This window comes from Boleophthalmus pectinirostris, unplaced genomic scaffold, assembly GCF_026225935.1.
Source record: "Boleophthalmus pectinirostris isolate CB_2022bp ecotype Guang Dong unplaced genomic scaffold, ASM2622593v1 HiC_scaffold_8, whole genome shotgun sequence".
Classification (NCBI taxonomy): domain Eukaryota; kingdom Metazoa; phylum Chordata; class Actinopteri; order Gobiiformes; family Gobiidae; genus Boleophthalmus; species Boleophthalmus pectinirostris.
In genome coordinates, this window is record NW_026571515.1 from 17,236,248 (window position 1) to 17,260,254 (window position 24,007).

The following is a 24,007-nucleotide window of genomic DNA, read 5'->3' on the forward strand; positions in this document are numbered from 1 at the left end:
GTCAGCCCCACTCACAGCACGGCGTCCAACTCCACTCAACACATCAGGTGCAATAATCTGAACAGGGCGGGGGCAGATAAAACTGATTCATGAGCGTTTCCATACTCCACAGCCCCCAGTCCCCCTCAGGAGTTTTACTGTCTATTCCATTCTACGCAGCAAGATGTCCATTTGTTTGGGTCCATTTCACAATCAAAGTAAATATTCAAGCCCAGAAAATCCATCTCTATAATACTACCTTTCATTAACTTTATTATTTTTGTTTGTCTCTTCAAGGAAAGCGTCTTTGAGTATGCTGATAGATGATAAACGATAATATTGAAATTTTAACAACAAAAACTATTCTAAATCTACAATATTAGTATGAAATCACGAGCTGCAATAAATAAACGGCAGAATGAATCACTTTAGTACTTGCACTTTGCATCTGTAATCTATCAAAGAAGTTATTAATTCAGCCTTTTACATCTTAAATTTTATCATATAGCCTAAAAATAACCAAACATTTCCCAGTTGTGCAAAGAAAATATACACACGATTAATATTACCCCCGAAGATATATTGTTCCATATATTGAATGCTAAGTCGATATAGCAATAATCTTGTCAGGCCTGGTTGAGATAAAGGACAGCACAAGCCACTTTTGTGAAAAAGAACAAAGTCATAACCACAAAAGACTTTTGGACAGCTACTTTTTAAAATAACTTCCTTGGATTTAAGTCTGACTGTACGCGCCTGTGTTTGCAAGATTTAGACAGGGCTTATAAACACAGAAAGAAGGGCAGACAAAACAAAAATCTTCAGCTTTTATTTCTAGGAAAATCAGTTCTGACGACAGAACAGGCTGATCTTGCTAAGTAATGGTTCTAATGGTGACATGAGAACGAAGCCAGCGCTGCATCATTATACAGTAGCTCCGGCAGCCAGGAAATACCAACCATTTAGAGCCTGGTCCTCTCCGTCCAGTAGAAAAGGAAAATAAAACAAACATGAGCTAAACGTGAATAGATTTATGGCCTTCCCCTTTAAGAGCCAAACCCAGCACAAGTGTGGAAATGTGGATGTGTCTGAGCACCAGAGTCTTTGCTGTGAGACAGTCCTGACAGTTGGTGGCAGTTTTGCTGGAGTAAACCAAGCACACATCTCTCCACAGACCATTGTTCAGTCTAAGTGTGGACTCAGAACTTCAGGCTGAATCCAGGGCCCACTGCGGATGCTCCCTGGTTACTGGTCGTCAGGTGGAATCCTGTGTCTTTCAGGTCATCGTCGCCCTGTGCACAATAACATTGGACAATATTAGCATCATGAATGTATTTTCTCTAAAGCTCCGCTAAGCAATGCCATGAGGATTCAAGGTTTGTAGTTTTCAAATTAGCTATAAAAATCAAAATAGCTTTTTACACTAATTCCAGTTTAATACTGGATACTGGAGACCTCATTATAGACAAAAATCTTCTGTGTGTGATTTTATAAGCCTTTTTATAGCCTGCAGCTTGATCCTGTGTGACTCTGGCGTGTGGTCTATTTTAAAAGCTTTTGCAGTCTGAAAAGAATAAACAGATTTCTCTTATAAACTACTGTAAACTCATTCCTTGTGCCTGAAATAGAGTGGCTCTTTACAGTGGCTCCTGGGTGGGGAGGAGCTGGAGAATACATTAGGAGAGAAGTGTGCTGATGATGGAAAACAGAGAGGAGCGCCGGCGACACAGAAGCTGCAGCTCTGATGTGTTTAACACACAGAGAAGTCCAGTGTAACACACAGGGCCTGATGCTCTTACCAGCTGACTGTAGCCCAGGCCTCCCTCGGGCGGCCGCGGGCTGGTGCCCCTCTTCACCCTCTGCTGCTCACTCTTGGCCGGCCACGTGGGGAACATGGAGGGGTCGATGGGCAGCGGGGTCTCTCTGAAATACTCGTGCTTCAGAGCTTCATCTGCAGTAATCCTCTTGGCCGGACAATAGGTCAGGAATCTATCAAAACAAAAAAGGCCAGTGAGTGCAGGTATATTGACAATAAAGCCACAATAGATACACAGGAGAATTTATTTTTTAAGTGCAATTTTTGCCTGTGAGTCACATTCTATAAACCAGTAAAATATGAAAAAAACATCTCAAAGACGGTTTGTACTATCATTTAAAGCCCCAGCAGTGCAGGTTGTCTTGGCCCACTGTCCTCCATAGGTGTGGTATTCTTTACACCTCTGTGATTTCTACCTGACTTCACACACACAGGCAACATGACCTCTAACCCTGTTCCTAGGGAAACCCCTACAGATTTCAGCAAAGGTGTAAAAAATATGAAAACAAACATCCATTGACATCTTAAAAACATTCTGGGATCTTGTGGTGCTCCTCTCAGTGAGACTGTCAGAGACTGTCTGAAGACTGGAGTAGAGGAAGGTGATGGATTAGCAAAGCTCCACGTTTGACATGTTTGAGGACAGCTCGCCAAAATGAGTCTGAAATGAGCCTGACATACTGCATGTGACTACGGCGTCTCAATCTAAAGAGTCTGGTATTTAAATCAACTAAAATGGTTTAGTAAAGACTGCAATGTCTCAGAGTTTATATTTACAGTAGCACAGTAAAGCCTTATGTTTTTGTTTCGTTTTTAGCTCGTTTTAAAATTGAGATGGTAAAGATATACAGTAATACTTCAGGAGCACTGACATTGTGGTGTGAGTGTAGGAGTCAGACAAAGTCGTACTTGTTCATGAGGTCAAAGCCCTTCTCTGACAGCAGAGTCCCAAAGCGCTTTCGCAGGTTGTTATAGGGATACTCTGTGAAAGACATCTTCTTCACTGCAGGCAGCTCATTGTAGCCAGGCCATATCTTCTCACTGGGAGAGCCCAGGTCCTGGAGACGACAGGCAAATACAGCAGACATTGAGCAGGAGACATGAGACCTTTAAACAACATTGTATTATACCAGCCTGCTGTAACCATAAAAAATGAAAGGGTGCTGCTATATAGCTCAGTTAGAGCTTGTAGCACAGACCTACTGTAATGGATGATTTACTGTTTTATATTTTGCTCCTTGGATCTTTCTCCCATGTTGTCACATAATAAATGCAGTGTTTGCATATTGATACTCTAAAGAACATGAGAAAAGTAATTTCAATAAAAAATTAAATAGTTACAAATGTAACCATGGTTCTATGAACCATGATCCAAATGATCGCCAGAGCCCCCAGGAGGGATGAAAGAGAACTACAGTCAGGCCAGGTTCCAGACCAGCAGCCGTTTATTTTGAAAACAGTGAGCCAAGCGGCTATTTGGTGAGTATTGCTGTTGACCGCAGCCAAGACAACACACCTCATGGCAACGTTTGTGCAACACAACCACTGGATCCTTATTTGAACGTCTGCGGTGAAACTAACTAGGATGGATCTACTGCCAAAGCACTCTGGTCACTTCCAACGGCCTGGCTACACATGCACACATATTTTTATTAACAGACATTTCCTGCCTCTTAAAAGATCTCAATTTGAGTTTGGATAAAGGATTAGATGGGATACAAGGTTTGGTAGAAAATAAAGTCAATTTTAGATGGTCTTACAATTATGGCTGTCAGAGTTGATGTGTTAACTCATGCAAATAATAAAATGACTTCATCATTAATTGATGCAAATCAATCTGTGTTTGATTCATCTTTTTTGATCAAACATGTACCTAAGTTAGGCTGGGTGGATTCTTTAAAAGGAGGAGCTCAGTTCCCAGGAGCTGTGCAAATATAACATGGTTACATTTCATATAAAATCCCTCATTCTTCAAGTGGACAAGCACAGATCACTCCTGCACTGAACAGCATCTTTGTGTGTTCAAAGAAGTTCTATAGAAATGGAGTTAAAGGCATTATTATTTATTATAGCAAGTATAGCAAGTGTGTTGCCCCTTTTTAGATCTTTTTAACCCTATAGTAGTAGGGTATAGTTCTGTTTTGAACCTAGTTTAGATTTGATGGTACTCTCAGAGCCATTTTTTCTCAGGTGGTACACAGTGTGAAAAATCTGAAAAACACTGTTACACTTTATTCATTCAAAAGGTGATGGTCAAAACATAAACTGAGTGAGAGAAATCTAAAGCTTTTGGTGCTGCCTGCACACAGCTCCCTCCTGTGGTTTCTTATGTAACTGCAGGCTCCCTTCTGACAGCCCGCACAGGCTGAAGATTTACAACCTGTATATTCTTTACATCAGGGCTTTCCACTTCATAGTGGCTTCACTTTACAAGGGCACTTACCTTAAAGATCTTGTTAATTTGGTCAATTTCAGACTTTCCAGGGAACAGTGGTTTCTGGGTGATGAGCTCTCCAAAAATGCAGCCCACTGACCACATGTCTACAGCTGTGGAGTACTCCTGCGGAGAGAAGATAAACACAAGTGTAACAGTCTGCTGGCACTGCAAACCAGGTCTGGGAGAGAGGTCCTGGACTGCTCTGACCATCAGTCACTACTGTAGATGTGTCTGCTAACACTGAACACTGACCCTAGACAAGTTAATCATGTGCTCAATAATAATGTTCAGTAGCGCCTGAACCCAGCAACCTCTTCCATTTTCCTCACGGGACAGTAATTATGGTGATTTAAGTGCGATCGCGGTTACCTTGGCACCTAGCAGCAGATCTGGAGACCGGTACCACAGAGTGACCACCACAGGAGTGTAGGGCTTCAGAGGAGAGCCATACTCACGGGCAAGTCCAAAGTCTCCAATCTAAAACAAACCACCTCTTAGTTAAAAAGACAAAAGATGACCACTACTAATACTTTGCAGCTCATGCCCTTAACATTATTTGGGGGTGTGAAGCTAACAGAAAGAACTACTCTGAAGCAAAATATCAATATGATCCAGAAAAGCTGTATGCTAGATGTATGTTACTCTTCCATACCTTGAGGATTCCTTTGTGGCTGAGCAGCAGATTGGAGGTCTTGAGGTCCCGATGGAGAATCCAGTTATCATGTAGATGTCTGACGCCTCTGAGCAGCTGGATCATCAAAGTCTTCACTTCACCTACACCAAACAACAGAGGTAAAAATATATTGTGATACTAAATTTGGTGATACAGTATGGTTATCATGGGCTGCTGTATTGATATATCGGCAAAAGCATTTTTTTTGTCTCTTTTACCAAGTTTTTTCATGATTGCACTACAATTTTAAAGCTTATTTAGTGGAAAGAAACTTGTTTATGCAAGACCCTTAACATATTCAGTGTTTTGATTATTAAAATAGATGTATTATCATATCAACTTTGCACAGGTAGTGGTTTAACACAGAAATATTATTGTTAAAATGTATTTGGTTCTTAAAAAACAGTAATCACAGCATATCATGTGCATTATATTGATTATATTGTGATAATATTGTATTGCGAGCCATGTATCGTGTATTGTTTTGAATTGTGAGAGACCCTGTGATTCCTAGCCCGACCAAACAGCAGCTTTTGTTTAAAAATTCTTCACCATTACATCATCTGACTCCAGTGGGCTCTTCTCACCTGGTAGGAAGGGCTGTTTCATAGTTTCCATCAAGCTCTTCAGGTCGTGTTCCACATAATTCATCACAATATAAATCTTGTCCATGTTGCTCCCGACAACAATTTCCTACAAACGGAAAATAAATATTTCAGTTATTAGTTTAAACCAACAGGTGGAGCACTACACAGCTCTGGAGTCTGTCATACCCGCACAGTGACTATGTTCTGGTGCTGAGCCTTAAGAATGGTGTTGATTTCACGTAGAGATGTGATGGGGAAGCCCTCTTTCTCCTTTTCCATTTTCAGTCTTTTCAAAGCTACAATTTCATCTGTAAACATGGCTTACAATCAGCTGTTTGCCCAGTTTTAAATAAGGTCCTATATTACACAAAATGGAATCTTGTAAGCTTTAAGCTGTTAATAATGCCGTTACTTCCTCAAAAACAAACCCAGAGTTTTGTTTTGTTTCATTCTCACTTGTTTGTGTAATCCTTTATTATTAGTCTGTCTATGAAGCAGTAGTTTCAAGTTTACCTTTAACCTTTTGTTTAGTAGAAACTGGCAATTCCAGGTCTGAAATTATCCAAATTATTGTAGTGAAGGTGTATGGAGTTTAAAAACACAAAAAAGTGTTCTCTATTTAAGAAAATAATTCTACCTAACCTTAACCTAAATATGGAGGATTTGTGTGTTAAACATGTGTAAAATGAAACAAAACAACTCCAGGTATGTTGCATGAAATTCTATTGGTGAAAAATTACATATTTTTGACAGAACATGGCTTTTCACTACATTCAAAGTGATTCTGAATTTGAAACACACACACGAATAATTAATGATAAAGAACTGAATCTATAGAAAGTAGAATTAAGATGGGAAAAGCCTGGAACTAGATTATCATGAATCAAGCTACAGACCAAGATCCTCACCAGTCTTTTTGTCTTTAGCTCTGTAGACGACTCCGTAAGTTCCCTCCTCGATCCTGTTCAGACACTGAAACTCCTCCACGCTGCGGCAGCCCTGAAAGACCACATTACTGTTTAGAAATGTAACTTTAGTTAGGTCTTATATTACACAAAATTGACTCTTAAGGCCATGTGATAATATTGTTGCCTCTTCAAAAAAATTTCCAGGAGTTATGCTTTGTTTCATTCACACGTTGCAGTAATCATTTATTATTAGTCTGTCTATATCTCCAAATCTACATCTACATCTTGTGATGTCATGTAGTGGTAGTTTTCAAGTTAACTGCTACCTTTCACCTTTAGTTGAGAAGAGATAGGCAGTTCCAAATTATGCAATGATTCTAGTGAGGGACTATGGGTTTAAAAACACAGTGGAGTACTTCCTGTATTGCCACCTGACCTCACAAGTTGTCAGTGTTTTCTGTTTGAGAGAAGAAATGTGAATAAAATGTGTGAATGAAACAAACACAACTCTGAGTATGTTTGTGATAAGTAAACATTACACCATAGATCAGAAAATAGTGTGACATGAGCCCTTTAAGTGGTGTAGATCATTATGTAAACCCACACCTGGAGGGCAGGTAAGTACTTGGGCAGTTCCTTCTTCAGCTCCACAGGGGACAGAGGGGGAGAGTCTGGAATGTAGTTCTCTTCGGGGGTAGCAGAGCGAGAGTGGGTCTGAGACTGAGGAGTGGGATGTACCTCGCCCCCATCTTCCTCCTCATCTTCCTCCTCTGTGTCGTCAACACTATCTTCTGAATTATGGTCAAACCTCGACTCTGGCACTGAGAAATAAAAAATAAAAAAATGTTTGACATTCTGCGACATCCTACTCTAGACTAGACAGTAAAGTAATACTAATGGGGTTAACTTATCAGTAAAAGGTTTACGCAATTCACTTAAAATGGGCTCCTACTGCCCCGTTTAAACACAGGGATACAGAACTACATTCAAACGATACTCCATACAACTGTACAACAACTCACCCTTATGTAACAGATAACCGTGTGTCATGCCAGTCACTATTTCATCTTTGCACCGTTTCTCCTTACGACCTCTTATATATAGCAGAGATATATTTGTATTATTTTGTATTTTTATGTAAATATAGTAACTTAAATAAATATATGAAAATCTAGACAATAAACAACAATACTTAAACCACACCATAAAGCAGAAGCATCCCTGCACAAAATTGTTAAAAAATATAAGCTGCCATAAACACAGAACTGAATGCAACAAGTAGTTAGTTTGTGGGTTGTGTATTCAACTTTCTACAGCTCAAATCTAATTGTAGTACAGAAAAATAACAAAAATGTCCTCACTAGAACTAAAAAGTCCTCACAATAAATCCTGACCCCCTAAAATTATTGTTCCATTCATCATGTATTGAACAATAAGTCAACATAGTAATTATCGTGACAGGCCTCCCCACTAGGACTAAACACGAGGCCTGGGGAAGACGTGGCCTTCTCCACTGCTCCTCCGTGCCCAAACATATCAGACACTCTTTATTATGATGTAGTACCTGCTGGGATGTGGTTTCCGTTCTCTCTCTCCTCTTCAGACTCTTCCTCAGACTGTTCATCCTCGCTCACGTCTTCTGAAATGTAGCGTAGAAACATGTGTCCCATTGCAGCTTAAAAACTTAACGTGACAAATGACATAAGCTGTTACTTCAGCTCTAACCTGCACTCTGCTCCGAGTGGGCTGATCCAGAGGCCGACTCCTCCTCCCCTTCTCCCTCTGCCTCACTCTGACTGCTGGAATCTTCCTCTTCCTCGTCATCTTCCTCCTCTGAGCCTGATCCGGAGGCTACACAGCAAAAAAAAAAAAAGAGGTAAGGGTACAATAATGCAATGAAAAAAAATACAATTTGTTCAGACTTTCCAGAAAGTATTTGAATAAAACATTTAACTTCTTTCATATTATCTGTGGATTTTCTTACCAACAGAGGATTCTGCAGAGCTGGTCTTTCGCTCATTGTCACTGATGTCTTGGAGATCTGCTAACAGGTCTTTGAGTTCAGGCTTATCTTCCTTCAGCTCTGTGGGCAAAGTTAGCAATACCAATAAATGAACACTTTATAGGTAAACATTTCAAAATGATCTGGGGTGGTTTTGAGTACCTGTGGTTTTGCGTGGTTCATTGTGTTCTGCCCTGTCTCTTGGAGCCCATGTGGGACTACGGCTCCGTTGTCTTGGCTTCAGTTTGTCTTCATATTCTTCTGCTGGAGCTCGGTGCACAACTGCCAAAAACAATTTAATCAAATCAAATTTTAGAGCAGATCTTCAAGTACGACACATAAACAAGAGAAAGACACACATGTGGTGAATATTGCTATAAATATATATATTTTTTGCATGCAGTGGTGGAAGAAGTACTCAGTTTTGTTGTTGTTTTGTTGTTTGTAAAAGTACAAAAGCTGGAGCAAAAAATACTCATGTAAAAGTAGCACATGAAAAAATCTACTGTAGTAAAAGTATTAAATATCGTGTAGAGACGGCAGGGGTTATTTTAGCCATTTTTATTTGTATTTTTTCTTTACTCACACTATGAACTTGACAAAAAAATAACCCTCTCAGCCTTTTCAGCAGGTCTCAGAAAAGAATATATAAAAAAAAAAGTTCAAAAATGTAGTGGAGTAAGTATAACGTAACATTATAACAGTACGTTAGTCCTTTTACTTTGTTTTGTCCCACCACTGCTTACATGTGAAATTGCAACACATCTATTACCTCCAGAATCCACAAGTGAATACTAATTAGGCCATACCTTGTCTCCAGTCTCCTCTATCTTTGCGTCTCTCCTCCACTCTCCTCTCTCGATCTTTAAACTCTCTCTGCTCCTTAAACTCCCTCTGCTCTTTAAGTTCACGTTGTTCTTTCTGTTGTTCACGGAGTTTCCGGTCTCGCTCACGTTGCCTTTCCAGCTGCTCCAACCGGTCACTGTGAAAAGCACACAGAATATCATTCAAATTCTTCAGTGTTTACTAGAATCAATCAGCCTCTCAGATACTGACCGCTCTCTCCGTGAGTGAGCTCGGGCCTGTTCTCGCCGTTTCTGCCTCTCCCAGTCTCTACGGGCTTTGTCTTCTTCCCAGTGACGCTTACGCCGGTCACTTTCTCGATCTTTTTCCTTCTCTTTTGGACGCACATGTTTTCCTGAAGATGCATAAAGATTGTAAACAGATGTATTTGAACAAATGAACAGTTAAAATTTCTCTTGCTGACCTTCTTCAGCTGAGTGACTGCGGTGCCGTCTCTTGTCTTTTCTCTTCTCCTCTTTTCTGTGGTGTGATTTGTCTTTTCGTGCTATCTGCTGAGGAGGCTTAATGGCAAGTGATTCATCTTCTTCTCCCCTGAACATAAGCATACAAACATGAATTATAAAATTACATTGTACTTTTTTATAACTGAATATGCTTGAACACAGACCTGTCTTCAGTAGAGTCCTCCCGAGCATACGGGGAATTACGAATTGTTATTTCCATTCTTTGATCACGTAATTCTCCTTCTTCAGGAGTGTCCCGTTTAGATTCCCGTTCATCCGCCTGTAAAACAGGGTCCTGTGTGAACTGTGGGACACAGAAAGCACAATTTTTAATATCCAGCAAATTTAAAATTTCATTGTAACACTGATTTGTCAAACTACAGCTTCTCAAGGAGGTCTCCCTAGTACTTGACTCTTTCTGTCCAATCCAAATGTAAACACATGGAAAAAAAACACCACACAAGATAATTTTTCTCATGTGTGCACAATCCTGTAGCAATCTGTCTCATGAGATCTTGTGGCACGAAATCTTGTCCCTTCCCTAATAATCAATATTATTAACTACATAGAAGCAGACATGAAAATTTTAAACAAACTCTATTTCCAGATAGTCATTCCATAAAAGAAATCACAGTAACCGCTGCTTATTCAGGCCTGTTGTTTGAGCTTTGCTTTGTGTGCGCTCCCAGTAAATTTGAGAAGGTCAGATCAATTGAGCAACAAAATTACACATAATTAGGTGAATCACTGGTAAACTTTTTATGAACTGACTAAATGAAAGGAGCCAGTGTGTCCATGGACAGTAGTTCCATTTGTGATTAAAATAGGCTAGGTTTTGGCTTGATATTGATTGATGAATACCTCCAAAGTTAAATTCAGCTCTAATCTCAATACACACACTCTTAAACAATGGTGTAATTACTTAATAATATCATTTACACATTGTATAAAAGCTATGTACATTTTTTTGCCGCTTGTTGTCAGACCGCTCTTCTAATTCTCTTCTGCGTTTCTTCTCCTGCAGGATTTCATCAAGAGTTTTAACTTTCCAGGAGTCCTTTTCGTCCCCCATCAGCGTCCAATCACCGCCTGCACCACACACAATATTTCAACATCAGTCACAACATTGCACAAGTACACAATGACAGAACCAGGACAAAGCAAAACATTTCAATAAAATCTATTAGTTTTATAATAGACGTCAAACGGCTGATAGATTATAGTTTCACAGCGGAGCAATTTATCATAAAGGCATATGTACAACCGTTACACATACACTTGTAGTTTGCAAAAAATATGTTGTCATCAGTGTTATTTATGCACAGTAATTTAGCTGTCAGATAGAATAAAGACCGCAGCAGCGTGTGGATCACAGAAAGCTTCACACGAGGTTTACGTTACTAATACGTTACAATAAATAGGTCAAGATGTAAAATCTTGCCAATTCTTTTTAAGATGAGTTCATAAGAACAATGCACTGGAGGTAAAGCCGCATTTGCCTCTTAAAAACAAACATCAGGTAAAAACATGTGTTTGCTGTTGTTATTTTTCTGAGGCTAACATGAGCGTTAGCAGACTAGCTTTAGCGATTGGCGCTAAAGTCACTTTGTAAAAAACTCGCTCCACTGAAGCCAACGTCGTGTGAACTTAGGACATGGTTCACAGTAAGAACTCGATTGCGATGTCTGATTTTCTTCGTATCAGCCCGTATATGTAACAAATAAAGTCCTGGAGTGAAGCAGTTAAACCAACCTGAAGAGCGCAGAGCGGTCCTATGTCACACCGGAAGTGTTCAAAGTGATGCAAAAGCAAATCGGTTTAGGGTCCTGCTGGAAACTTGGATTTTAAAACATAGTTCCGCCCTACTTTATTATTGACTTTGTGGGGTAATGGCAGGACAGACAAGATCAGGCTATATGAAATCACCCAGGCTCTTGAAAAAAAATGTTGGAAACTTAATAATGTACTCATGTGCATTAGAAGCAAGGATTACAAGCCAGTTGTCTGTTTTTGTAATGAAACTGGAAATAAAGCATGTATACAATGCATAACTCATGATGTCTCAAAGTTCAAATATCATAGGCTGTTTATGAAGTGAACAAACATGAACTCTCTATACCTTTGTGGAAATTACAAAAACTGTGATTGTATTAATATTTAGGCCCATAGGCTAGATGTGCAAATAAATCCTAAAACTGTTCCTAAATCCAAATCCTAAACTACATAGACTAAGGACAACAAACATGCTTGTAGTTTGTTGTTCTACAATAATTCACATTAAGGAATCTGGTCCATGTGCTCTCAGCAGCGGAAGTGTAGAAAGTAGAGATTAAGTTAAGCACCCGGGGTCTGGATTGCCCTTTATAACACAGTCATAAGCAGGTGAAAAACATTTTATGACTGGGTCAGCCTACTGAACTCTGACCACAGTCTCATAGTGAGAAGCAAAGCTCTTAGAACAGTTGAGTAGTTACATGTGCAGGAGCTCTGAGCTTCAGTCACTCTGCTTATGGGCACTCAGGTAAGGCAGTTTTTGTAAACCTATAATAATCACATTTTGACATATTTGTTTATTTATTTATTTTATTTTTCTGATGGTCAGCCCACCACTTGCTTGACTCCTTGGGGATTATATTGCTTTGGCTTCTTGTTTCACAGTATGGTATCAAACTTATATCTTCTGTTTATGCAATTAGATGTGTAGTTATTGCTAAAACGTACTGAAAAACATACACTGTTACGCCACAATTCTGACTTTAAGCTTGACCTGGTAAGTCACCCGGTGTCTTCGTAGATGGATAACTTCAATGCTGTGGAATCGTTTCCCGAAAGCAATCACATCTCCATAAAGAGGAGACTGTGTGTGTGAGATAGTCAAATTTTGGTCATGTGAAGGATAAAAGACCCGAGTTTCTAACTTTTTAGGCAAAATTTCAAATTAAATAAAAGCATGTTCTTTCAGTTAGATTAACTTTATTGCACTAAAAAAACTGTGTCCTGTGTGAATGTGATTTAATCTCCACAAACCTAACTCTTATTTGGCCTGTGGTCTCCTTCTGCTTGTTTTCATGGAAATGTTGTCTATAATCTTGCACATAATCTCATAAAATGTATCTATGCTCGTGGAGAATGTTACAAAGGATGGTTTCAACTTTATATTTCCATTGTAGCGGACAATGTGCCACCTCCAGAGAATAACATAGTGTTGGTTTAACATTTTTATGTTTTTATCAGGACTAGGTGGCTGAAGAGTGATTGGGGCAGGGGGAGATCTGTACTGACGCGTCCACATGGAGTCTAACACAGGAGCCAGAGTGCAGTATGATCGATGGAACGAAGACAACATCAACATGGACGTGGAGGCAGGACAGTCCACGTTTGCCAGGTGAGACCACAGAAATACAAAGCACCCTTCAAAATAATATGTTTTTAAATTGCCAGTAGATAAGTATTGCAGTGGCTGTATGGTAGGCTATTTTAATTAATGAACAAGAAAATTATGAATGTTGAGACATAAGTAGAAGATCATACACTGCCAAGGTGATTTTTATTTATTTATTTTAATTATATTTATGTTAGGCCTTTATTGCTTTGTAGTCTGACACACCTTTTTAGAAGGAGAGTTAAAGACTCAAGTAAAAAATAGAATGACAGTACTTTGTGTTTAGGATGTACAGCCGTGTGTGTGGGGGCAGTGCTGGGGTCGCTGTGAAAGCTGCTGGAGCTCTCGCTGCTCTGCTCTCCCTCTACATTCTGGGATATGTGACAGGATTCTACGTGCACAAGTGTGGAGTATAAGAATCAGTTTAACATCCTATTCATTTAGCTTATTTAAAATGTTAAACATGTGTTTCTTAAGATGTAAATGATGAAGACTTTTAGTTGATGGATTCTTTCCTTCCTACAGTTTATATTTGGTTTGGATTGTCTGTCTGGAGTTTGCACTTTTTCCATTTGTTTATTTTCTACTGCATGGGTGTTTCTCTCCTTATTGACCTCCCCCCCCCCCCCCCCCCCGATAGCTCATATCTGATCCATTGTCCCATGACAATGGTCCGGTCAAATTCAAGGGATTCATTTCCAGATTTTTCAGGCAGTTTATCAATATTTTAGCTATGGTGTGTATTTATTAAATGGAAGAGATTTTAATTTGTTTTATATTATGCTATAACAGGTACAAAAAGCCCAACCAGGGACAGACTGCATTGTAATTGCCAAATAAATAAATACATGGACATTAGCACAAAGTCTTATGCTTTTTGGATAAACTCTATCAAAGCATTGCCTTACACTTTCATATCTGATCACAGGATATGTCTTTATCTTTTATAAGATAAAGATAAGATAAGATCTATAAAATATACTCTCAAATTTTTGCAAGCCTTTGGGTCTATAAAAATGTAAAACTGTTGTATCTTAGCCACTTCAATAGGTTACATATCCTGGAAGAATGTATCCTTCAGCTTTGTTCTAAATTTGAACATCTGAAGATACCAGAGAGCACTACTCTCCCATGGATTTGAAACTGACAAAAAGCAATGCATAAAGGGTCCTATTTTCTGATCTATATTGTAATGTTGTTTTCTCATCAAATACAAACCTGGCGTTGTGTTTTGTTTCTTTTACACATGTTTGACACACAAACCCTGCATATTTAGGCTGAATTCTTCTCACAGATAATAGGCCTATTCATGTCACGTAGTAACTAGTACAAGACGTGCTCCACGGTATTTCTAAACTCCATACACCTTCACTAGAATAATTTCAGCCTTGGAATTACCCATCTCTACTGAACTAAAAGTAAAAGATAGCTGTTATCATTTTGAGCTTTGGAATACTAAAACATGTGTGAATGAAACCCATTATTATCATGATATTGAATTTAGATGTTGGTGAGGAGAATAATAAAAAAATACCATACCACAGTTTGAAATCATGAAGCAGTTGTTGCCTTTGTGTAGTGGAGTAGTTCATGTTCAGAGGGGGCTGATACGAGCCCTAGTACATTTTCTTAATTAATTTCTGTTTATCCAGCTTCTCATAAAAGGGAACTCTTAATCTCATGGACATGACAAACATTAATGTGAATCTGCAACCCACTTGTTTTCAGTCAAATTAACCATTCTGAGAAGAAACTGGATCAGTTTGCACTCCAAAACCCACCCCTCAAAATAAAAGAAATACCCACTGATTAATGAATTGTGTGTTTTTTGTTTTTTGTTTCTTTTTACCTAATTACAAGTCATTCAACTTCATGTTTAGTGAGATCTACATCGGTTTTGATGTGGGAATTGTCAGGACTCAACAATTTCAATCTGCTGTCTCTAAGGCCAACCCCAGGGACACCACCTATACCCATTCTTATATTTACCCCCCAAAATTTGGGCAGAATTTGAAATCTGACTTTCCTTGCCCAATTCTTTTGCCCAATTAAAATTAAAGTACACAAAGACTGTGCAAAACTTCAGAAAGAGTCAGCCCACCATTCGTCTGTGCTCCAAAAGGTTCAGAAACAGATTAACTTTGAATTGAGAGTTTTTGATTTGATTTGTTTTTATTTCGAGTTTGTGCTAAGAGAGGAACAATAATCATAAACATACTACATACATTATAAACAACAGAAAAGCACATTTCTTGAAAAGGAAAAAAAACTTATATTAACCCACTCTTGTTCATTACATAGTTTAAAAAATGTTAAATAATATGTGGTTGCTGTACATTGATGACGAAACTTTACAAATACTATGGCAAAGGGCAAATACTGTATTTGCCTATAGTAAAATAAATTACATACTATGCATACTAAATATAATTTTAACCCAGTTTTTTTCTTTTTTTTTTTTGTACTTTATTGTGGTCGTACAAACTACTAATAAAAGACATCTTAGTCTGATATTTTAGGACAAATAGGCCGAAACAATAAGGGTATATATATGATTTATGGGGTGTCCTCCTGGCCGAGGGGGATTCCGTCAGAGTGACGTCAAGGAGCGTAGCCTGAAGGGGCGGGACTTCAGGGTCACATGCCCCGCCCCCCGCTCGCAAGCCCCGCCCCCCGCCCGCAGCGTGTCGCGTCTGAGAGAAACATGAAACATGGATGAGGAGGTCGCCGAAAGTTGGGAAGAAGCGGCTGATAGTGGGGTAAATGTACAAATCAGTTCATATTGTGAACTTAAATAGTTGTTATTGTTATTAAAATCTTGAATTTTTAGAACAGAATCGTACAGTGTGTTTGTAGATGATTGATCTAAGGGCTAACAATGTGGCTAAAGCTAACGATAGCATGATGGAACTTGGTCGGCTAAAGTTGATCATTCAAAGCACAAATGACACTGTGGTGTCGTTATTGAGATTGTGCTATAATAACATGCCCTGAATATTTTTCGCGTGCGTTAGATCAGTAGCCATTTTAAGTTGCACGAATTTGGTGAGAGTAAAGTCTTGGTTCAGTGAAATGCTATACTGACGTTAGCCCAAGTTAGCATTAATTTAGCAAGACAATTCAATGGATTATAATTTTATGACAACACAGCACTCAAATTATATTTCAGTTCGAGTGTGATCTTTTAATTGCCTATAAGTTAATTAGGGGGTTATGTGTTTCGGTATTATTCATTTATATATATATATATATATATATATATGTATATGTTTTTTGTTTCGATTTATAGTAGTGAAAGTTGTGACATGGCTTATGGCAGACTGCTTGAATAAGGAAACTCCAAAACAATGTGGGCCATTGTTTAGTGAGCATTGTGTCTTCAGTTAATTACTACTGACAACAACTATTAAGCCTGTTCTTCTGTGCTATCATTCTAAACAGTAAAATAAGTGTTAATCTCTAAATAAAATAAGCTTTGCAAAGGTAATTATATAGCCAATATTTTATCATATTTATGTTTTTGAATTGGTCTAGTCTATGAACCCAAACTTCAACCTAACTTTACCTAAACATGGTTAACACGGTCTTACAGTAAAATGTGTCTACGTCACTTTCTCAGTGTTGGCTAAGTGACTGTGTTATGACTTGGCAGCTGTCCTGCACATGTATAAATAGCTTGAAACAGAACCCAGCTTTCCATCAGCTCATGCACTTGCCTAATAACCTGCTGCACTTACCTTGTTTGTGTACTGCTCTTAACACATGTTCTGGTGCTCATTATGTTAACATGAGGTTAATTCTTCCCTTTAGGAAATGGAAAGACGGTTAGAGGAGAAGCTCAGGATCGCCCAGAGAGAAAAGTAAGGACAAACCATTCCTGACCCACATTTGAATTGGTGATTACATCACTGTCCACTTCAAACACATTTAGTGTGCTTTGAGTTTGATGCCAAGGTTCACAGTCAATATTTGTAAAACAAATCATTTCAAAAGGAAGAGATTTTAAAAAGTTTTTTTTTCTGCCATTATAACAATTCATATTTTTAGTAGCTTGATACTAAAGCTTGAAAATGTATGTAATTGTTTAAGGATTTTGAAAGAATAGAATTGAATGATATTACTGTGTGCAGTAAATGTACTTATATAAGTGAGCATCAAATTAGAAAAGTCTAATGAAACAAATTCAGACAGTGTATTTTTATGTAAATGCTCATGTCTTGTGTAGGAACTCCAGTATCGGTTCAACGAGGTCCCCTCTGCGGACTGCAATGGTGATACAGGATGAGTCCCAGCCAGCAGCCCCCCCTCCTCAGATTCGCATCTTGAAGAGACCCACAAACAATGGGACGCTAGGCTCCCCCCTGAACCAGAGCCGGCCCACTCCCCAGGTGAAATCCCTGGCTCAGCGCGAGGCTGAATACGCAGAGGCCCGCAAGAGAATACTGGGGAGTGCCTGCCCCGAAGACCCCCCTCAGGACAAGGCCAGCACCGACCGGTAATGCACATGCTCTGTTCTGACAAAGTCTTAAAAAACAGGCTTTCTTATATTGTGTAAATTGATTTGATTGAGGAAGGATGTGGGGGGCATGTTAAAAAGGGCAATATGTGGCTTGTAACTTAGAGGTTTTTTGTAGCTTTCTGCCGTGTTATAACATGTAGTAACATTGGTAATTTATGAATCTCTCCCAGGCCCTATTCATACCCTCCTTACAGTAAGCTGTAAGATTCTGTACCATGCTCAGTGCTACGTCATCCATGCTCCCACACAACAATTCTTTTTAATATACAAAAGCATGATAAAAAACTGTACACAACAAATCTGATGCGATGTGCAGTAGTTTCATTAGCAGGCTGCACACTGATTGTGTTGTAATAGCGCTCTGAAAGGGGAATAACTTGACGTGAAGAGCTGGAGACACTTTAAATACTTTAATACATAGTTTTGGGTGAATATAGCATTTTCAAAACTATGTCATTCATATCACCTGCCGTTATTTCTTTTGGTTGCCTGTTACAAATCCCAAACCAAACTTCGTTTTTGAAAAGGCAGAACAATCTGTGAAGTGATAAAGGAAAATTTTAGTATTGTGCTGTTGTTTTACGTTGTACAAAGGTTGAGACCAGATATTATGTGCTTTAAAGACAATCTGTTCTGTGTGCACAAAGGCATTGGAACTGTTTTATTTTTTTTTCAGTTGTTTTAGATGAAGTGTTCAAAATTGTCCAGCCTAACAGTTGGTGTAACTGCTGCAGTTAAAAGACTAGCCATACTTTCAATTACATAATTCCAAACAGAAATATTACCATAAACAACCACGTCATGTCATTGACACCATGACTCTAAAGCAATTAAATCCAAGTTAAAATGTTTTGTAAACAGTATTATTGGTGATTTCGGAGGACTGGTCCCAGATGTTTTACAACAATATATATTTTTAGGTGTTCCATTGTATCATTCTCAGTTTGCCTCATTAGTTTAGCTGCATTGCTGAGAATCTAGAGAGTTCAAATTGAAGTAGAAGGGCAATGAAGCTGGTGAAAGAGGCTGTATGCTTTTCACACGATCATTAAAAACAAAATGAAACCCAACAAAAAATAAACTGATTATTGTACCCCAGTATATTTTAATATAATATTGGTATAAATGGTTAGAGACAAGATAATTGACAGTATAGTCTTCTAAAATGAGTCATGGATGGTTATTATTCTGACCCGCTAAAGATAAGATGATTACTTAGAGTTGGAGTTACTTTATTTTGAAGATTTAAACATTTAAGAAAGCACAATATATCATCTCTATACTTGGAAAGACATTCAAAACATGAACATTTAACACAGAAAGAGAAAAAAAAGCTAAAATGCTTCCTTTCTAAGTAACATAATATTATTGTGATAATCATATCTCCAACCCAGCTCAGTCTCTCATTTCCTCGTTGTATGTGTTGAGTTTGGAAATGGTGGGTTATTTAAAGTGCAAAGACATCTTGTATATCTGAGGTAGCGTCTATGACATTGTGGTACAGTGGTTCACTCTTCCCACTTCAGCACAGCGGAAAAACATGATTCACCTGAAACTCAAGTGCGTATGACTGAAAGGTTTTGATGAGTCTGTAATTTCTACAGAGGTTGGTGGAATAAAACCGGTTGTAAATATACATTTAAAGGTTTACATCAATCAAGAAGCAGTTTGTGAAGAAAAGGTTAAAAATATGTTGAAAATTACAGGAAGTGCAGCCTTCTATTTTAGAGAGTTCCACAGTGATGACATTGCATCAGCACAATTTACACAAAATAAGCACATTTTAAATATTATTTCAACAAAATAAAGATGTTTACATTTTTATTTGTCAAATAATAATTTTTGTGTAAATTAGAGGAGTTTCCTAGCATGATGTCATGATTTCCAACCAGGAAACAACATTTTAAACCTAAAAAAATTGCCAAATTGAGGGAAAATGATAGACTTTAAGATCACCACACCATTCACTTCTGCTTCTGCTCAACACTGATGTTTGTGAATAAAATGTTCAATTCTAATGTATGTATAAACTCCAAATTAGGAATTTATTTACAGACAAAATAGCAAAATAAAAATATCAGGATCATGAAGAGCGAGTTAATACGAACATTTTAAGACCAAAATGACGAGGCGCAGTGCAGCAGTTACAGAGAGAGGAGTGAGGAGTTTTTCAGTGTAAAGTCAATTGAAGCCAGAGTTGATGGAGCCGGAAAAGCACCCATGAACACTTCCTATTTGGAATGTGGCAGCTTGTGGGCCAGATATGTCCATTTATCTATCTATGTATATATATATGTGTGTGTGTGTGTGTATATATATATATATATATATATATATATATATATATATAATGTACACAGTTTATGGTTTTACTGCTCTACTTTCTTTGCTCTGTTTTTGATTGTAAAGTCTATTCAATTCTGTTCTTTCAGCAAGTCGGGGCGCAACAATAACTCAACACTGCCTTCAGAGGACTCCCGATCAAACAACCATGTGGTGCGCCAGCCGGTGGGCCCAGACAGCACCCAGGGCTTCAGGCAGCACAGATAAACAGCCCACAGGAGCTGTTCAGCGGAGGGAGCAGAACCACCCCAAAGACTATGTACTTCCTCCTCTGAACAGCAGGGGGAGCTCTCCTCTTCTTCCCCATTTCCAGTCTGTGAACACTGTGATGAGGACTCACTGTGATGATGATGATGATCCCTTTAAGAAGTGCCCCCGGCGGTTTCAGGCACCCTCCAAACAAAAAGGAAGGACTTTTAAAGCAAATTGGATGGGGGCTGGGCGGGTACTTTACAGCAATAATCTCACACAACTTCTCACGGTTTTGTTTCTCCTTAAACTTTTCTAGGGATGCACTGACACATGGATTTTAATTTTCCATAGCAGAATGGATCAGTATATCAGATTAAAGTCACAGATATGTTCTTCAGTATGGTTTGTAGTCTTAATTGATACCAAAGTTCCTATTCAGCGCCACCTGCCTTAAAGATGCTCTGCGGAACTTTTCTGTAGGAGGGTCCGCTAACTTCTTGTCTCCATTATTGCTTTGCCTGGAATGTTCCATGGTATAACATTAAACATATCCATTTTGCATTTATTCATTACGGGTGTTTCTGTTGCTCAAAAATACAATAATTCCTTCTGAATAGGGGCAACTCTCCACAGATCTGAACTGTAATGTAGCGTAGTGCTGTAACCTGCTTGTCTCCCTTTCAATAGATACGTTTAATCTATACTGTGGAACATTCTAGACAAAGCAATAACATTTCCATGGAGACATGCAGGTGGTGGACCCTTCACCAGAAATGTTATGCAGTCCACCTTTAATGTTTGTTCCTTTGTTTCTCCAAAAAAAAAAAAAAGGATTTGGTGGAATTTTTAATGTTTTTTTCCATGGTTTTCTAATACTGTGCACCTCTGAACAGTATTTATTCTAGTAAAATTGTGTAATTTAAGCAAAACACGTGAACATTTACGAACATTTACTGTAAATCTTCATCGTTTCAAACACCACAGGGTTATAGGCTCTATTCACGCTTACGTTACAAACCAGGAAGACCTTTGGAAACATGCAACGGCAACTTCCGGCGGGCTCTGTTTGCGGTAGTAAGTCTGACAAAATCTAGGAAAAATTTGAAAATTACGCAGTTTTCTTCATCTACTTGTCATTGTAGCGTTCTTTTATGTTCGTCTAATCAACAATTACAACCACACCTCGGTTTTCATCATTTCCTCACTGACGCACAACTCCGAGCACACTGGGTGCATGTGATTAGAAGAGATGAGGCGCCAAATTCAAGATGATTCCAAACAGCACATACATATGCAGTCTTCATTTTACCGCTGATCACATTTACTTCAATTGGTTTTAATAGATCCACAGTGTCAGCAACCACACCAGAAGTTGTCATCGCATGTTTCCAAACATATTCTTGGTTTGTGACATAAGCGTGACTAGAGCCTATTCGCAAATATAGTTGAAGATCTTATGATAATCCTTAAAGGTGCACTGTGTAACTTTTCTAGTGGAGGGTCCATCAAATGCTTTTCTCCGTGGAATTGTTATTGCTTTGTCTGGAATATTTCACAGTAGGGTATTAAACCTTTCTATCTCTCTGGAGACCAAACCAGGCCAAGTTTCAGGTCAGATCTGTGGAGAGGCAACCCCGCTCACAGTCAGAATGTCTGTTTTTCTAAGTATTTTTGAGCAATTAACGTAAGGTAGATATGTTTTAATATCATACTGTGGAACATTCCAAGCAGAGCAGTGACACAGTGCACATTTACACTCAGATTTCTTTGCAGATGTTGTCAGTGTGTCTCTAGCAATAGCCATTTTTAATCAAAGGTGATGGTTGTGTCAAGTTTAATGTAATATTGACTTTTGTTTACATTGTTTTTTTTTTTTTTTAAACACCTTTTTTTAGCCGTCTTCCCCAGATTTTTAATTTCTATTTAAAGTCAAAATCGGCATTTAGGTGGATCATCGAATGGTTTTTGCTTTTTGTATGAATGGTGTCGGCATTGTTTTAATCCAAAATCTTTTTAATGTAGATTCAGCCTCTGTGGGTTGAATCAGATTTAAAGGTAGGGTCAGGAATTAATTTCTTTCTTCATATTTTTGTCGCAATAAACATCACATCTGTCACTTAATACACATAGGATCTCAGGCACCAGTGATTTGGGAGAGATTGAATGAATGAATGAACAAAGATTGTATTTTTGAACGCTTGGCCCCGGCTCTATCCCTTTTTCCACAAAACCATTTACCATAAAGGTGCACTGCGTAACTTTTCCAGGTTGGGGGTCCTACACCAGTGGAGAGTTTATTGCTTTGCCTACTAATGTTTCATAATTTGGTATTAAATATAAAATGCATTTATTCAATTATGGGTGTTTTTATTGCTCAAACATGAATTGTTACTGTGAGCAGGGTCGCCTCTTCACAGATCTGACCTGGAAATTGGCCTGGCGGTGTCTCTATGGTAGGGGTCTCTAACCTTTCTCCTCCGGTGGGCTACTTTTACAAAACAAAAATGCCAGAGAGCATTTGAGACGATTATAAGAAAGAGGGCGAGCCTTTGGGTACAGTTAGATGCATATAAAACCTAAACCATTGTCCATTTATTTGTGCATAATGTCAAAATTATACTTTTACAATGGTAATAGGCATGTAATTAAAGAAACGTTTGTTATTTAGCACAATGGTATAATTCAGAAATCCCTTGGCGAGCTACTTGGAAAGGGGTGGGGGAGCAACAGGTTGGAGACCCCTGCTCTATGGGCATTGAAATGTTAATGCCACACTCTGGAACACTGCAGAGGAATTACATCTCCATAGAGATAAGCAAATAGTGGGCCCTCTATTAGAAAAGCTACATAATGCACCTTTAACTGCCCCTGGCGTTTAGTTCAGTGTAGAATCTTAAAGCCATACTGAGTGGTGCACATTGTCAGTAGAAAATAATTGTGATGATTGATTTAAGCTTGTGCCTCCTGTGTCACACCTACTTACTGGTGTTTTATTTTGCTGTAGTTGTTGAATATCAGATCTCAGAATAATACTGGCAATTTTCAGTTTAGGAAATCCAGCAGCAGGAGATGAGCTCTGAGTGAAACACAAACTGCCTGTACATAATGATTTAATAAAATAATTTGCAACAGAGGTGATGAGTGTTTCTTTGTAAAACTAGTGAAGCCTTGGCCCAGTTTTAACACTTTATGAAAATTATGGTTGTGTATTTTAAGAAACACCAATGGTAAATTTTAGTAAATACAAAATCGTGTAAGATTCCTATGGAAGTATAAAAAAGAAGTGTGTTTAAAAAAAGAAGACATTTAAAAAAAATAATCTGTCTGACCCAGTCACAATATCTTCATTCTGCCTCAAATTAATGCATAATTCATGTGAGACATATTCTGAACAGACAGCTTTTATTTAGTTTATTTTATCAGAGTTTATTTATGTAATAATGGCTTTCTCTTATCATTAGTCCCTTCTACTTTCTGTTTGAATCCAGAAAGGACCAGAACTGGACCATAGAGCCTGAAAAACCGCTGAACAAATTTCAGATGATCCAACCACAACTGCTAATTTGTATCATGTGTCTCTCAAATGTGGAAGACATCGCCTCTTAAAAAATCTTGTAACAAAATATATAGCCTCTTTTACCTGAGGTGTAATAGTTTGGTGCTTCAGTTGTTGATTCTGTTACCATCTGTAGCAATGTTTTTGACCTGAAGGGACCAATGCGTCTCTCTGATCGGTTAATCTGTCAATCATGCCTCTGTAAAGTTTTGTCAAAGCATGTGGTTCTGACTTGTCTGGTAAAGCATTCTCAGGTCTGATTCATGCTTGTTTGAGAACTTAGTGCTTTAAAAAAATCTGTTTGAC

The 24,007-nt window shown here is 38.4% G+C and overlaps 3 protein-coding genes across 3 annotated transcripts; 2 read left to right on the plus strand and 1 right to left on the minus strand.

The window, feature by feature from the left end:
* Positions 1-792: 792 nt before the first annotated feature.
* cdk11b (cyclin-dependent kinase 11B) lies at positions 793-11,557 on the minus strand. The gene is made up of 20 exons (XM_055165815.1): positions 11,462-11,557; positions 10,671-10,798; positions 9,874-10,013; positions 9,670-9,797; positions 9,459-9,600; positions 9,212-9,384; positions 8,565-8,684; positions 8,385-8,483; positions 8,126-8,251; positions 7,965-8,039; positions 7,007-7,221; positions 6,401-6,491; positions 5,679-5,800; positions 5,493-5,598; positions 4,885-5,006; positions 4,602-4,709; positions 4,239-4,355; positions 2,705-2,853; positions 1,779-1,968; positions 793-1,271 (listed from the first exon to the last, which is right to left on the minus strand). The coding sequence occupies exons 2-20, from the start codon at positions 10,779-10,781 to the stop codon at positions 1,179-1,181; spliced, it is 2,427 nt and encodes an 808-aa protein (XP_055021790.1). The 5' UTR covers positions 10,782-10,798; positions 11,462-11,557; the 3' UTR covers positions 793-1,178.
* A 621-nt stretch (positions 11,558-12,178) lies between these two features.
* On the plus strand, positions 12,179-13,620 carry smim1 (small integral membrane protein 1). Its single transcript, XM_055166461.1, has 3 exons — positions 12,179-12,230; positions 12,944-13,094; positions 13,378-13,620. The coding sequence occupies exons 2-3, from the start codon at positions 13,000-13,002 to the stop codon at positions 13,505-13,507; spliced, it is 225 nt and encodes a 74-aa protein (XP_055022436.1). The 5' UTR covers positions 12,179-12,230; positions 12,944-12,999; the 3' UTR covers positions 13,508-13,620.
* A 2,124-nt stretch (positions 13,621-15,744) lies between these two features.
* szrd1 (SUZ RNA binding domain containing 1) lies at positions 15,745-23,278 on the plus strand. The gene is made up of 4 exons (XM_020922440.2): positions 15,745-15,850; positions 16,902-16,951; positions 17,317-17,586; positions 20,043-23,278. Exons 1-4 carry the CDS (start codon positions 15,803-15,805, stop codon positions 20,158-20,160), a joined length of 486 nt encoding a protein of 161 aa, XP_020778099.1. The 5' UTR covers positions 15,745-15,802; the 3' UTR covers positions 20,161-23,278.
* Positions 23,279-24,007: the final 729 nt, after the last annotated feature.

Bases quoted from the DNA above. Each gene is read 5' to 3' on its own strand.
- cdk11b (XM_055165815.1), bottom strand. From the start codon at position 10,781: ATGGGGGACGAAAAGGACTCCTGGAAAGTTAAAACTCTTGATGAAATC. The intron at 7,222-7,964 runs GTACTACATCAT...TTTATTTCTCAG, and splicing joins CGGAAACCACATCCCAGCAG to TGCCAGAGTCGAGGTTTGAC. The intron at 1,272-1,778 runs GTAAGAGCATCA...TATTGTGCACAG, and splicing joins GCCTGGGCTACAGTCAGCTG to GGCGACGATGACCTGAAAGA.
- smim1 (XM_055166461.1), top strand. From the start codon at position 13,000: ATGGAGTCTAACACAGGAGCCAGAGTGCAGTATGATCGATGGAACGAA. The intron at 13,095-13,377 runs GTGAGACCACAG...CTTTGTGTTTAG, and splicing joins GGACAGTCCACGTTTGCCAG to GATGTACAGCCGTGTGTGTG.
- szrd1 (XM_020922440.2), top strand. From the start codon at position 15,803: ATGGATGAGGAGGTCGCCGAAAGTTGGGAAGAAGCGGCTGATAGTGGG. The intron at 15,851-16,901 runs GTAAATGTACAA...TCTTCCCTTTAG, and splicing joins AAGAAGCGGCTGATAGTGGG to GAAATGGAAAGACGGTTAGA. The intron at 16,952-17,316 runs GTAAGGACAAAC...TGTCTTGTGTAG, and splicing joins AGGATCGCCCAGAGAGAAAA to GAACTCCAGTATCGGTTCAA.